General features: G+C 24.0%; 1 protein-coding gene across 1 annotated transcript in view; it reads right to left on the minus strand.

Moving 5' to 3' along the window:
- The window catches only part of LOC129609247 (T-box transcription factor TBX6L-like), a 31,119-nt gene extending 19,138 nt beyond the window's left edge, over positions 1-11,981 (minus strand). The window contains exons 1-2 of the mRNA XM_055521179.1: positions 11,859-11,981; positions 10,128-10,281 (exon numbers count right to left, since the gene is read on the minus strand). Coding sequence (XP_055377154.1) covers positions 10,128-10,281; positions 11,859-11,949 — 245 coding nt within the window. The 5' untranslated portion in view covers positions 11,950-11,981. The remainder of the gene's footprint in view (positions 1-10,127; positions 10,282-11,858) is intronic.
- Positions 11,982-14,455: the final 2,474 nt, after the last annotated feature.

Below are 14,455 nucleotides of genomic sequence, written 5' to 3' on the forward strand. Positions count from 1 at the left end.
CAAATTATATTTGAAAAACAAAAAAAAAGTAAAAAAAAAACGATTTTTTTTCTATATTCTCTTTTTCCCCCTCTTTCTCTTTTAATTAAGTATAATTTTTCAACTTTTTTTTTTACTCACTCTTTACTCACTGCGTTTATTTATTTATTCACCTTAATGATACCGTAAAGTGGTTATAATACAAGTGAGGGGGCGCCATTATAAATTCTATGATTTTCATTTCACGACCTGCTATTCTTATCTTTATTTTTTTCAGAAAAAAAAAAAATAAATAAAAAAAATGAAAAAAAGTAGAAAAAAATGAAAGAAAACTGACAAAATGAAAATTTTAATATTTTTTTTTTCATTTTTTTTTTTGTTTTGTAAGAAAAGTGTGTAAATATTTTAAATACAAAATAGCATTTATTTAAACTAAAAACAATGAAAATATTTCATTTAACACTCTTAAAAATTTTTAATTTCTCATACTTGTGGTGATAAAATAAATAAATGATTGCACACCTTTTCTTACACTTTGTATGTATGTAAATAGAATAATGTTTTCTGTATACACTAAAATCTGATCTTGTGGAGATAAATTGTTTTTTTGAATTTGCTATATTTTGCTATATGTATGGTTTAGCATGGAACTAAATACTTAATCTATAAGCAATCGTCTGATAATACATGTTGATTTCGAAAAAGCTGGAAATTTAAATTCCTGATTAAGTTTAGTACATTTTATCGGAAACTATTTATGAAAGGTTTGTGATAACGCATTATTGTTACATACACATGTTTTTTTTTAAATTTACAACATATAATCTAAACACAGTCATAATTTTTCTTTTACGACAATTATTGAATCTTGTATTCTTGCAAATACTTATTATCACTCTTGTGTGGAATGAACAGAATAAATACTATCCTACGATTATATTTTTTAAGTACAGGTAACCCTCCTACAACGCAGTACTTCTATAACGCGGTTTCACTACAACACGACTCGCAAAATTCGCTATTCTCCTACAAAGCGATTTTCAAGAATTTTAATAATATTAAAATATTCTTTAAACCATAAAAACTTTAAATTTGCATAAACAGGCTCACCCTTTTCTAAATAAACATATTTAAAAAAAAAGTTGTGAAAATTAGACTCTTTTATTTCTACAGTACATATCTTAATTTTATATGGAAAATTACCTATATGCAACTACCTGCGTATTGTCTCCTTATTTAGCATGACTATAGAATTCAATTAACGACAAAGTTAGAACGTATTTTTTTGTAAACATTTACAAACACATTTTTATTTAAAAAAAAAAGAGTTTTTATCCGAAAATTAAAATTTGAAAGAGTTTGTGAAAATTTATCCTAGTTTCGTCATTTACAGTAAAAGAAGTTGTGAGAATCACATCACCAATTTTTAAGACACTATGTGAAACAATATTTTATTTTATTATTTTTTTCGATTACGAACCTAACCCTTATTTTTGTATATAGCTAAAGTCTCCTACAACGTGTTATATGAATAACGCAGAATTTTTCGGGAACCTATATTGACCGCGTTGTAGGGAAACTACTTATATAATGAACGTTTAAAAAGCATAATTACAATCAAATTGAAATTTAATCAGATTCTTCTATTTTGGTTTGAAAAGAAAAAGAAATTGCCTTAATCCAGAATTTAATTTTAATTTAGTTTTTTTTTAAATCAAATATGTCTCAGAACACTTACATGCATACACATGTGCATGCTAGCATTTTAAATCTTAATATGTTATTCGAAATTCTCACCTAAAAATTTTTATAATTTTAATAATAATGAAAAATGAAATAGTAAGTTTCATTTAAAATTCCAATTAAAAATTTCAAATATCTTCAAAAATATAATTATGTAAGAACTTGCTGTAAATGGAACCGCTTCCAAAGCAAATCATAATAATTAATTCTACAACAATTTAATAATATAGTAAAACCTAATTAAATTCTAAAAAGTTCTTATTTCAATAGAATTGTTGTAGAAAATTATATTAATTTATATAACGCTTAATTATAAACAAAATAATGACGTACGTATATGCGTCAGAATTCAAAACAATAAAAAACAATCATTACAACAAAGTCACATTGTACCACCATTTAAAGACTCTGCTTTTTTTAAGTAAATTAATGTTAAAAATGAAGACTAAACACTTAATAAGTAAATAAAATATACAAAAGAATAATTTTAGTTTTAAATACTATAAGTATAATAAGTAGCTGCTGCGCGCTCCGATTGAGGTAAAAGAATGAGTCAAGAATGGCAAAAAACAAAAAAGGTTTTCGCAGAAAATTTTTTATACCCTTTTAGTTAATTTTATCTCTTAATTTGTTATTATTATTGTCATTTTTTTTTTGTTTTTTTTTCTTTTAGAATGGAACTTGCTACAAGTAGATCTACATATACCTTCATAGATAAAACCTAACCTTATAGAATGGTTTCTATATGCAATAATAATTTACGAGCTCACAATTGATGTTTTGATTTTTTTCTTATATTTTTGAAATATTTGAGTTTTTTAATTTTCCATAAGGAATTAAAAAGTGATAATTGCCATGAATTTCTTATATAATTAAACGAATAAAGCATATTAAAATTTAATAGTATGGTAGAATTACTTAATGTAATTGCTAATATTATGAATTGGAACTAAGAAGAATACAGGATCCGTGATGACAATTTATAATAAAAGTGTTAAGTTGCGTTTTTAATTAAAATCATTAAATGTTATTGGATTTTTCGTATGTAAGGTTGTTTAATTTAAGAAATTTGTTCTTATAATTTTTGTTCTTAATGATTTAAAAGATTTAAAGTAATCATTGGAAATTTAATTCATCAAACAAGGGCTTTTACAATTATGTTTGAGTTTAAAGTTTCGAATTTCTATCTATTTATGAAAACTATATAACAATTTCTTTCTTCATCAATTTTGTTGAATTTTTTCGCCTTTTACTTCTTAAAATTATTCCAAAAATAATTATATAATTGTTGCCCCTGAAACTTGTAAAGCATTGAGCAATCTGTTCTTTTTGCAAAATTTAAAATATTCTTAAAGTTCCTTGGAAAGAAAATTTTATATTTATTTCTTAACTGCATTAAGTTTTGAATTCAAAGATTCAATATTTAAATTTTAAGGAATTTGGCGATCTTATATAATAATAAGGAATATTTTAAGTGAATTTTACTAAGGAATTGTTAATGATATTTATGTAAAGCGATGCTCTAATATTAAGCCCATCGGTTGGCATGTGCGAAACAATTGTTTGACAAACAATAGAATATTTAATATACGGATAAAAATATAGGGAACAAGGTTAAGAATGATAAGAAAATTAGCATTGTCATTAGCATAAACGAGTAAAAAAGCACCGAAATAAAACTGAAAAATAGGCATATTTTCAACATACACTGAAAAGAAGTTTTGCAAACAAATAACAGAAATCTTACAAAATAGTTGTTATTTGTTTGTTCTTTCTATATTTTAATAAAATAATACATATGACAGACTTAAAAGCAGCAGCTACTAAATGAATGACCAAAAAATTCTGAAATCTTCACTATAGCCTCCGAAACAATATTGGACTGACATCTATCAAATTTTAATTTTTTATAATAAGTTCAATTTTCCAAATCATGCCACGCACTTCTCTATTCATCATTCGTTAGCCAGCCTATGTGGGAAATTTATAAATGCTCTTCTACTTATGCTGTTAAAATAGCTTCATTTTTAATATAGTTGCGAATATAATTCAATATAGCGATTATTTAATATATGCAAATATAACGAAAACTATACTATTATGCAAACTTTATTAATTTAATACCTAATAAACTTAGAATAGTGCCTAAATATTAAATTATTAATATATAAACACAACAGCTGCGCATAGTAATCAATTTCAAATTATTAACAATACCTTCTATCAAACGTATAACATATTTTAAATGTGTGTGTGTATATATATAAATTGGGTTTAATATTAAAAAAAAACCTATATGAAAATCTAACAAAAATATTATAGGAAAACCTGACATATTTTTCTTTTTTTATATGACTGAACATAATTTAACTTTTACAATGAAAAGTGACAATAATAGTAAAAAAATAAAAAAAGAAAGACTCGAACAAAACCTCATGTTTGCATAATTTTAACGCATGATCTACTGCAATCGATCGCATACACTATTAATGAAAAAAATAAAATAATTTTATACCAAAACCCTATTACACATCAAAATTTAAATATAATTAAGAAAAATATTTTAATATCTAGCTATATGCTATTTGTGTTTAACTAAAAAGCCGCTATAATAAATTTTATACGGGTTAAAAATATATGCTATAGGCACAAGCGAAAATAGATATAACGACTATTTTTTATAAATATTGATATTGATCTTTTTCTATTTGAAAATTGAATGATCTCGACTGATTGACCGACCAAATTTAACATTAAGTTCTACATGATTAAACACATTTTTCTTTTGCGACTCATTCTTTTTTGCATTTTCTTTTTTTTTTCAAAATTATTTGACTTTTAAATTAATGGACTTGACTGCTTGATCTTAATTGTTTTTTTTTTGTTATATGCAATATCCTTAACAGTATAAGGATATTAATGTTGTACAATATAGAGGCCCAAATCATAATAGCTTAATAATTTGAAAAAATTTGTTTAAAATGCTAAAAATAGTTCTTTGACTTTCTATACTACATATATGAAATAGTTTTTAAGGAATGATGAAGAATGAACATAAGGTATTAAATAAATTTTAAATTGCTCGCACACATGTTACACAATTTGAGAAATGCTATTGTTGTGTCCGAACTAAAATTAGAAATATCGATTTTATAAAATAAAATTATTGTTGAATGTGTATAGGTGTGTTTGTATAAATTGTATATTTATTGAAGAATAAATGATTTATTAGAAATTTAAGTAGATAAATAAATATTTTAACGCTATATTAATTTTTATTCGATACAAACACACACATGATATGTACATAAGAAGACTTTATTAATAGAACGTTTTTCAGTAAATTCGTATGATACTCACAACACGTGACTAAAATTAAAATATATAAGTAATATAAAGAAAACAAATAAATTTCATAAAAAATTTCAGAAATTATTTACATTTGTCGTCCTTTGGAGAAACGTTCGGTTCGAATTCCGAATTTTCGTCATTTTAATAAAAGAACGATTGTAGAGAATTTCAATATAATATTTAAAGAATATCAACGTATATCACAATTAAAATATTGAAGATCATGCACATAAAACGTTGAGAATAGATAAACGTTATGATTTCCAATCAAACTATTCAAAAAATGAAGTGGTTCGAAGCAAAAGAAGTTTCAATAAAACAAATGTCACCGAATATTTGAGAACGCTTGCCATTATAATTGAATTAAGAATTAACAAATTCTAAACATGTTCCCCTTTACAAGATAGGCAAAATTCAATGTTACATATTTAATTATTGCGATTTCTACTTTAATTACCCGGTAATGAGTATAACAATTATTTAATTATTTATTCTTATCATTTACAAAAATATATAATCAACTACAAAATAAAATGATCATATTAAAAATAGTCTTATTGAATCAAAGAGTTGAGATTCAAAAATTTAATGACAGAAGGGGTGAATAGACGAATTTAAAAGATATTTAATAAAATCTTAGAATTTTAAATAGAGTTAATCCAAATCGTTCAAATTTTATATGGAAAGCCAAAGAGAATGGGAAAATGATTGCAATTTCTATATTTATAAAAACTGCTACTACTGAAAAACCCTATAAATTCTAACATTATGTAAATTATAGTCAGCATGCCAGACTTTTATTTATTTTAATTTGCATAATATCGTGAGGAATACGCGTATAATAAAAAGTGAGTGCATAAAGAAGTCCAACAAAATCGAAAAAAAGAGAACAAACAATGTCAACTTCATTAACGTTCCTGCATATTATAAAATTTTAAAATGTTAAAAAAATTGACAAAAACTATTATTGCATTCCACAACAAGTCATAAAACATTGTGTAAATTTTGCCGTTGTTTCACAATTTTCTTTATACTTATACGTTTACAGTTTTACATAATGCAATACATTTATTCTTTTATATACTTAGTGTGCGTGTGTATTGGTTGTTCGATATGTTAACAATGTTTTTTTTTTAAATAAGTAAGAGATGAGAGGGAACAAAAACAAGGCAAAACCATTTGTCACCGGGTATCTTTGCACTTCACTGTTCTATAGAGCATATAATGGTTACGTTTTTCACGTTTTTTTTGTTCTTTTTCACAATTATTTGATGAAAATTGCTTCGATCGTTTTACTGAATGCTTCTCTTTTTTTTTCTCTTTTACCTTTATTTTATTGCTTTGAATTTTATTGTTCTGTTTTTTTTTGCTTTTGGGTTCTTTCTTCTCTGTTGTTGAATTACACAGGAGTTGCGTTACAAAATACGAGCGATCAAATGTGTTTTTATTCTCAAACGCTCTCGTGCGTTACAAATAAATAGCGTTTAAATTTTTTAATCGTTTTCCTTATCATTATATTTTTCCCGTTTTTTCACTCTTCGCCTCTATAAATTTTGGAGTAGAATTTTTCCGATTTTCTTTGATTATAAGATAGAAGTTCTTTTCTCTTTTTTTTTGTTTTTTAAAATCATACGCAAATATTTTGCATGTTTGCATGTTTTTCGTTTATTTAAAAAGAGTTTTTCATTTACAATTTTGTTAATTAATCAAATTGAAATATGGTTAGAGAAAATTCTTATATAAAGATAATTAAAATGCTCCAGAGAAATTATTTTTCTATCTTATATAATAGTTTTAATCTTCAATTAATTGTAGGGAATTTAAATATTAAGAAATAACGTTGGGTGTATTAAATACGTTTATGTCAAAAATTAGTAACATAATTGCTTGTTATAATTTTTTAAATAAATATAAAATTATTAATTGGGTATACTCTGAAGGTTTGCATTAAAATTGAAAAAATATTTTATCGCCATTTTAACTTGACATATTGTTTTTTATTTTAATTAAAAATTTAAATGAACTTGCGTTAATTATAAAAATTCTTGAAAAGGAAAAATAATTTTATTTAATGAAACCTATGACAGTGTTAATTAGCTTTCCTATGCGTATTTGTATAAGTATATAAAGGAGTTTTATTGAGTTTCAGTTAAACTATAAAAATGATGTACATTCAAACATTCTGAGGGCGATTAGATTATTCCAAGAAAAGATTACTTGCTTACTGAAAATCAAGTGCAATTTTTAAATTGAATCTGATAGTGAAAAGAAAAGGAGTAGTGGATTTCGAAATTTTTAATTTATGTCAGTCAAGAACACGAATTCAACTAGTAACGTATTACTGTCAACTCTCAAAAACACAATGTCAACTCATAAAATTCAAAAATTACTTTGATTAATATTTTACTCTTGCATTTATTTTTAACCTATAGAAAGAAATAATTCTCATTCGACAAAAATTTATTTATTTTAAAAAAATTGCATATTTTTGGGAGCTTTTTGCAATCAAACACATTTTAAAGCATTTTGCATTAATATAGTAATATAAAATCAAGTCAAAATAGAAAACAAGATTTCTTAATATTTCAGAATTAACAGTGTGCATCCTGAGAGACATTCTGAGAGTTTAGAGGTGTCACACATTATTTTAAACATACAATTGACACTATGAAATTACTTAAAAACAGAAACAAATTTTTACCGAGTATTTCTGACGAAAATGTGAAAGATCAACAAAAACCTTTTAATAGAATCCTGAATAAATAAAAATTTATTTTTTAAAATCTTGTACACTTCCAATATGGTACGACTCTCAATTATTTTAATAGATGAAAAATAAGCGCCACAAATTTTATTGTTTACCATATTACCATATTTAAGATGACCATGTTCTTTTTTGTATTTTAAATATTTAAATTTCTTAACAACTATTACACTTTATTTACAATGGTATAAAAATTGGTAGACCCATCCATCTAACATAAGTGTTTGTTAAAAACATGTTTTTGTTTTGTTTAAAGACAATATTCAAATGAAAAAATAAAAATCTTTGTTTTCAAATAAACAAGTCAAGTTCTCATTTTGTTTAAAAGTGTTAAACAACAATCTTTTAAAAAAAAAATTTAATATTTAAGGATATTGTTAAAATTTCGTTTGATTGTGTGTTTTAAATAGCCATTTACGATCACAGACAAGTGTTAAGTGGTTACAGAATTTTGTAAATTATTTTTAGGTTATAAATTTCACATTGTTTTATATACTTGAAATTTTTTATTGAAATATATAGTATTACAATTAGGTTACTATATAGGTATGCTTTAACCACTTCAGAGGCGACTAAATGCCAGGACTTTATGTCAAAAATATTATATTGTAAATATATATAGAAATATGCATAGTATGGAGACAGAATTCTTCGGCATAATAAGAAAAATTCAATAAAATTTTTCATGTTAAAGTTGGAAGTTTTAAGGGTATTTTATATTTTAAGAAATTTTTTAAAATTGTATACTGTGAGTATAGTTGAATTTGAAAATTTGCGCTGTATATTTCTTTATAACATAAGTTGAAAAGAATTCATGGTCTTAAGTGCCTCTTGATTACAAAAAAACAAAATTTTGTAGAATTAAACTGCAAAACATTATTCTGTATCTCAATCTTTTAATAACTTAAATGCTGAGAAAAATTGAGTGAGAATCCGTGTAATGCTATGTCCTAACTAATTCAAGTAATTTTCTAAAATTATGAGTGAGTTATGCAAAATTTGATTCTTAAATTTTATTGTATTAGAATATGTTCTTCGTATATTAGGCTGCTTCGTCCTTCGTAATAAGGGCTGCTGACAAGTTTTAAAATAAATAAAATTAAAACAATTCTCACTTTGGATTGAGCCAAATTTGTCATTGTCGAATTATGTTTTCTTAAGGCTTGAATTCTCCATTCAAATCTTGTCTTTAGGAGTAATAAGCTTTGATCAATAACTAAAGTAAATATTGTACTTTTCAATATTTATTAAAAAAGAAATTTTTATGATAGGGATTGGATTAACTTAACAACCTAAAGCCAAAATTTATATAATCTTTATATACAGTTGATTTTATTTTTTATAACCTTAAAAGTTGGTAATGTGCAGAAGCTATACGTACCTATTTACATCTTTTTATTGAATTTATTTAACTTAAAATTTACAATTTTAAATGCATACCAAAATTCCGGCGGAAAATTTATATATAATCACACAAAAATGAACTTGAATTTAACAAAGAAATTATATAACATTTAATTCTGACTAAAATAAATTGTTATATAATTTTCGAATTTGATAAAGATTCAGGTAAAATTTAATCGCGAAATTATAATTCACAAAAAAATGTTTTTTATTTTATCCATTTAAAAAAATTGCTATCTAAAACGATCGCAATAAAATTTTTTAATTAACTTAAAAATTAAAATATTTCGGAGCAAGTTCTAAAAATGAACTAAAAGATTTTAATATCTATAAAAATTTTGTAATAAAAACGCAAATAAGTAGGTGGTCCACATTAATTTTAAGTTGTTCAATGTAATTATTCAAATTATATTATTAAATAAAATTAACGTGACATTTTAACCCCAAAATGCCGATTAGCCGCAATTATACTTATTTCAACTTAATTTGGTACTGTGACCAAAGCAAAAATTCAATATATTAAACCAGTTTCGGAAGGGTGTTTTGCAGGTGATTCAAACATAATTTTTTGTATATTAAGTATTATAATTTAGAATAAAATCGGCTGTTATTGTAATTTATATGGAAATGATAAAAAATTAGACGATTTCATATGAATTTAAGAATGTGGATTCGGAGTCCGGTTCGAAATGTTATTTCGGATCACTCAAACTGAAAATCCAAACTCTAAAATGAGCATTTTAATGGATTAATCGAATAATTGTTTAAAATTATTTCTAAACTTTGCTTAAAAGGATTACTCTCTTTATTATAAGGTTATCATAAATCTAAGACCAAATTAAAAAATATTTTAGTAAAAATATAAAATATTTATAAAAGCACTTACCTTCCACTTTTTGTTATTATCATTTCAGTACCAATTTGATGAAATTGCTTCCATAAATCGATATTTTGTAATGTTGCATCAACACCGGGTAGTGTTACACGTGGTGGCAACATTATATGGCGTGGTATTGGCATTGGTAATAGTGGAAATGGATCTGGAAAAATACAAATAATACAAATGTACATATATTTTTTAAAGCACCTTTAGAAATTGATAAATTTTACACTTTATTTCTGATATACGAGTGGCTAGCAAAAAAAAACTACTCGATGACTTAATGAGCGATGATTTAATAAGAGGTCCTTATTCTATTATTATGACGTTCTATTGAAAACAATTTTTTCTTAAAGAGAGACAGAAACTATGAGTTTTTCTGCGTATTCAGCCTATAGAAATAATAATTATATAACTGAAACGGAAATTAATTTTGTTCCACTTTAAAATTACTCCATATGCGTGTAATAATACCTTAATACAGAATTCAATTAATCAAAATTTGAATAATTTGAGTTGATACCGATTGTAAGAAAGCCAAGTTTATTAACACCGCAAATCTCATATTTAAATTATAAATACATTCTAGGTAATGAAATGATGACGTGAAAGTGTTTATCTCACATTTTACAGCAAATAGAATTTATAAATAAAGAAACCAATCACAATCAAAACAATTTACATAAAAAGAAAGAGAAACCTATACCGTAGAATCCCAAAATAATGAACACTTAATGAAAAATTCATTTAGCAATAAATTTACTTTATTAGTTTTTAATGCTCCCTAAATTACGAATTCTGATATCTGACATTATTAAGGTGTAGGATAATATCAGTAATATTTACATAATTACTCGTAAATTTAGATTATCCAGCAATTAAATCTACATTGTATAAAATTAATTAACCTTTACATAAGTTAATTAAAAAGTTTCCGACAGCAGCAAAAATTTTTGTTGGCAATTAATATTTAAGAATTTATAACTGCCATTTTGCAAGCGAAATAACTTTTCTATGTACACAACTTAATGGAAATTTTAAATTAAGTGAGATTTTTTACAAACGATTAAATCAAAACGGCGCAATTTTGACGTATTTCTTATATAGCTATATTATTTGTACATAATTTCTAAATTTTTAATTAATCTTTTTCGGCAGCTCTTACAAATTGAATCATCAAACGGATTGCAGATTTAGTTCAATTACCAACAACACTCAATAAATTGAGTAAACATTCAATGACATTTCTAATTCCAATTTGCCTATAATGGCAATATCAAAAAACTAAAGTAAAAGGAATTATCAGAGCCCTATTGCGCGCCAACAATACCTTTTACTTTTTTTTCTATACCTTTTAATTTAAAACACTACACTAAACTACATACTAATGAAAAAGATGCTCCTTTAAAAAATTAAAAAGCAAATGCAAAAGTAAAAGTGAAAGTGAATGGTTGCAATAGGAACTAGATCAACATCAATTTTGAAATTCTTTAAGTAGTTATTTATAATAGTTCTAATTTTATTCAACAACTAAACAACTAAAAGATGATTGCTAAAAGAGAAGTAGCATATAAAAATACTGAATTGCCGACGGTAGCTATAAGAATTTAATGTGGAAATACGAAAATATTTCCGGAAAAATAACTAAAAAGTTCAAAAATTAGATTTAAAATTTGTCAAGCAATAACAATAACAATTAGATTTTTTAATTAAAGGTAATATTCAAAGTTTTAATACCTGGTATTCTTTGCATAATTTGCTGACGATAAATTTCATGCGCAATATGTTGCTGCATTCTTAAATCCACTAATTCATTCATTGTAATCATTTTGGTGTTTTTAATTTTTTAATTTTAACTGTTATATAAATAAGTACAAATATGTTATGTATAACAAATATATGTATACCACTTAATTAAGTATGTAAGTATATTTCTTTATTATGTAATTATTTTTATTTATTGCAGTAATCCTTTTTTACTAATTGATTTCTTTTATTTGTTAAATTTTATGATTTTTATTAATTTCTTAATTTTAGTACACCTGTTTAATTTTTTTTCAAAAAAAAACACGTTTTTTTCTTAAATTATTTTTCTTTATTTATATTCGTTTAATATTAAACTATACAGACATGCATACAAACATGAGTATTTATTAATTTTTATCTAAGATAAATGAGAATTTAATGTGCATTTTTATCTTACTTAAAATCATGATTCTAGAATTCCCTTACTTTATAAATTGGCATTTTTTAAAATATTTAAAACTTTAATATTGTAAAATAAAAAAATATTTAATTATTGTGAAAATTTTTCTAAAATATTTTAAAATTTTTATTATTCTTTTCTTTTTTTCGCTCTTTTTTGTTTTCGATCGGACTTTAAACGAACACCTCTCTACAATACGAGTTTACTTTAAGAACTGAACTGGTTTTAAAACAACGATTTTGAAGGCAGGTTCATCTTCACATTCTTTTCAAAATAACAAAAAAAAGGTTAAAGTGAAAAATTTTTAGAAAGCGTTGTTGTTGTTCTGTTCGTATGTATTTGTTATTACCCCGTTTGCATGTATGTTATTTGTGGTAGAAGAAAAGAGACATTGGATTTGAACGAAAACTTATACGATATAAAAATTTTACAAATACAAATAAAAAGAATTTTTATCAACAATTTTATTTTTTTCTTAATTATTTTAATTTTATTTTCCATGTTATATATAGCTAGATAGCTTAAAACTGGATTAAATCTCAAATATACTTGCATGATTGTAGTTGTAAAGTACGTATTTTATAGGGTAAATGTGCTCTCATCCTTCATTTATGTTTGAATGCTCTTTTTTAGCAGATTGTTGTTGTTGCTTTTTTCTCTTTTCTCTTTTCAATTATTTTTTTAGTTTTAATATTTTGTAAATTTTACAGATATGTTTTGTTTACTTTTAACATATTGTTCGTTGTTGTTTGCTTATTTGTTTTATTGTTTCCCTTTATTGTTTATCAATCATATTTTTATTTGTGTTTAAAATGTTTTTCTTTTTTTTGCGTGTATAATGAAGATCAAAATGGAGAAAACCACAGAGAAGTTTTATGTTTTTTTTTTGATTTATTACTGGCCTTGCATAAGAAGAATTGTTTTTTTATTTAAAATTTATTTCAAATACTTTATTTATTATAAGTTGTATAAGACATGAAACAAAATTTGTTTAAATTCGAAAAAAAAGGTTAGAAAATTTTAGAATTTGTTACAATCAAATAAAAATTAAATTTGAAAAAAAAATAAAATTTAAATTTTAGGAAAATGTTTTAAAAAAAATGTTTAGAAAAAGTGATACTTTAAGTGATCAAGTATCGTTTCGTAATCATTGTATCTAAAATATATTAAAATAAACTTGCTTGATTGATTTAATATTTGATGGCAGTTTGAAATATAAATAGGCATAGATAAATCTACATAAATTTTGCGTGATATGCAGAAAATAGATCGCCATACATACAAATAGAAAATACATGTAGAATTTTTTGATATGCAAATCCTGCCAAAAGATTTATCGAACACATATACATATTAATGTAGGTATTTTGAAATTCATTCCAATTTATTTCAAAATATTGTAAGTTTACATTATAGCCGCCTTAATTTATGCAATTATGAATAAAGGTTTTACAATTGATTTAAGAAAGAAAGATCAATTTTCTCGTTACAATATTTAAATTTTAATGGCAGATCTAATTAATTTGAATGTTGCAACTAAAGATGTACTGAAATCGAAATTTTTCAAGAGGCAGGGTTTTTTATCAAATCACTAATCAAATTAAATTTTAATAATATCAAAAAGTAGCCACTCAATGGAGTATTCATTTCATACAAATACCATATAGAAATAGTAATTTCCTATACCCTATTTCAATAAAAACTGTTAGAAAACTAAAAAAAAATATTATAGTGAAAATCACAAATAATGAAAAGCAATAAATACTTCAGGAAAGCAAAAATATTAAAAGTAACACACACGCTGAAACTCTTATTATTATAAGTATGCAAACACATATTGTACATATGTACATATATACATATATATATATAAATATTTACATAATTTGTACAACTTTTTTATCACATTTTCCATTGAAACCTGCAAAAGTATAATAAGAATCACAAGAAAATAAAAACTGGTAAAAACAGATATACTAAAACACAATATTGGTTAAAACTCTGCTACAAAATCGCTACAATTAAAAGAGAGCAAAAAAATATGTGAGGGAAAAAAATATATTTCTCTCATATTAATACCTTCAATCTATCTCTTTCTTTCTTTAAAAGATCACTAAAAATCATATTT

Source organism: Condylostylus longicornis, unplaced genomic scaffold (genome assembly GCF_029603195.1).
Source record: "Condylostylus longicornis isolate FDR11 unplaced genomic scaffold, ASM2960319v2 ptg000038l, whole genome shotgun sequence".
In the NCBI taxonomy this organism is placed as follows: Eukaryota; Metazoa; Arthropoda; class Insecta; order Diptera; family Dolichopodidae; genus Condylostylus; species Condylostylus longicornis.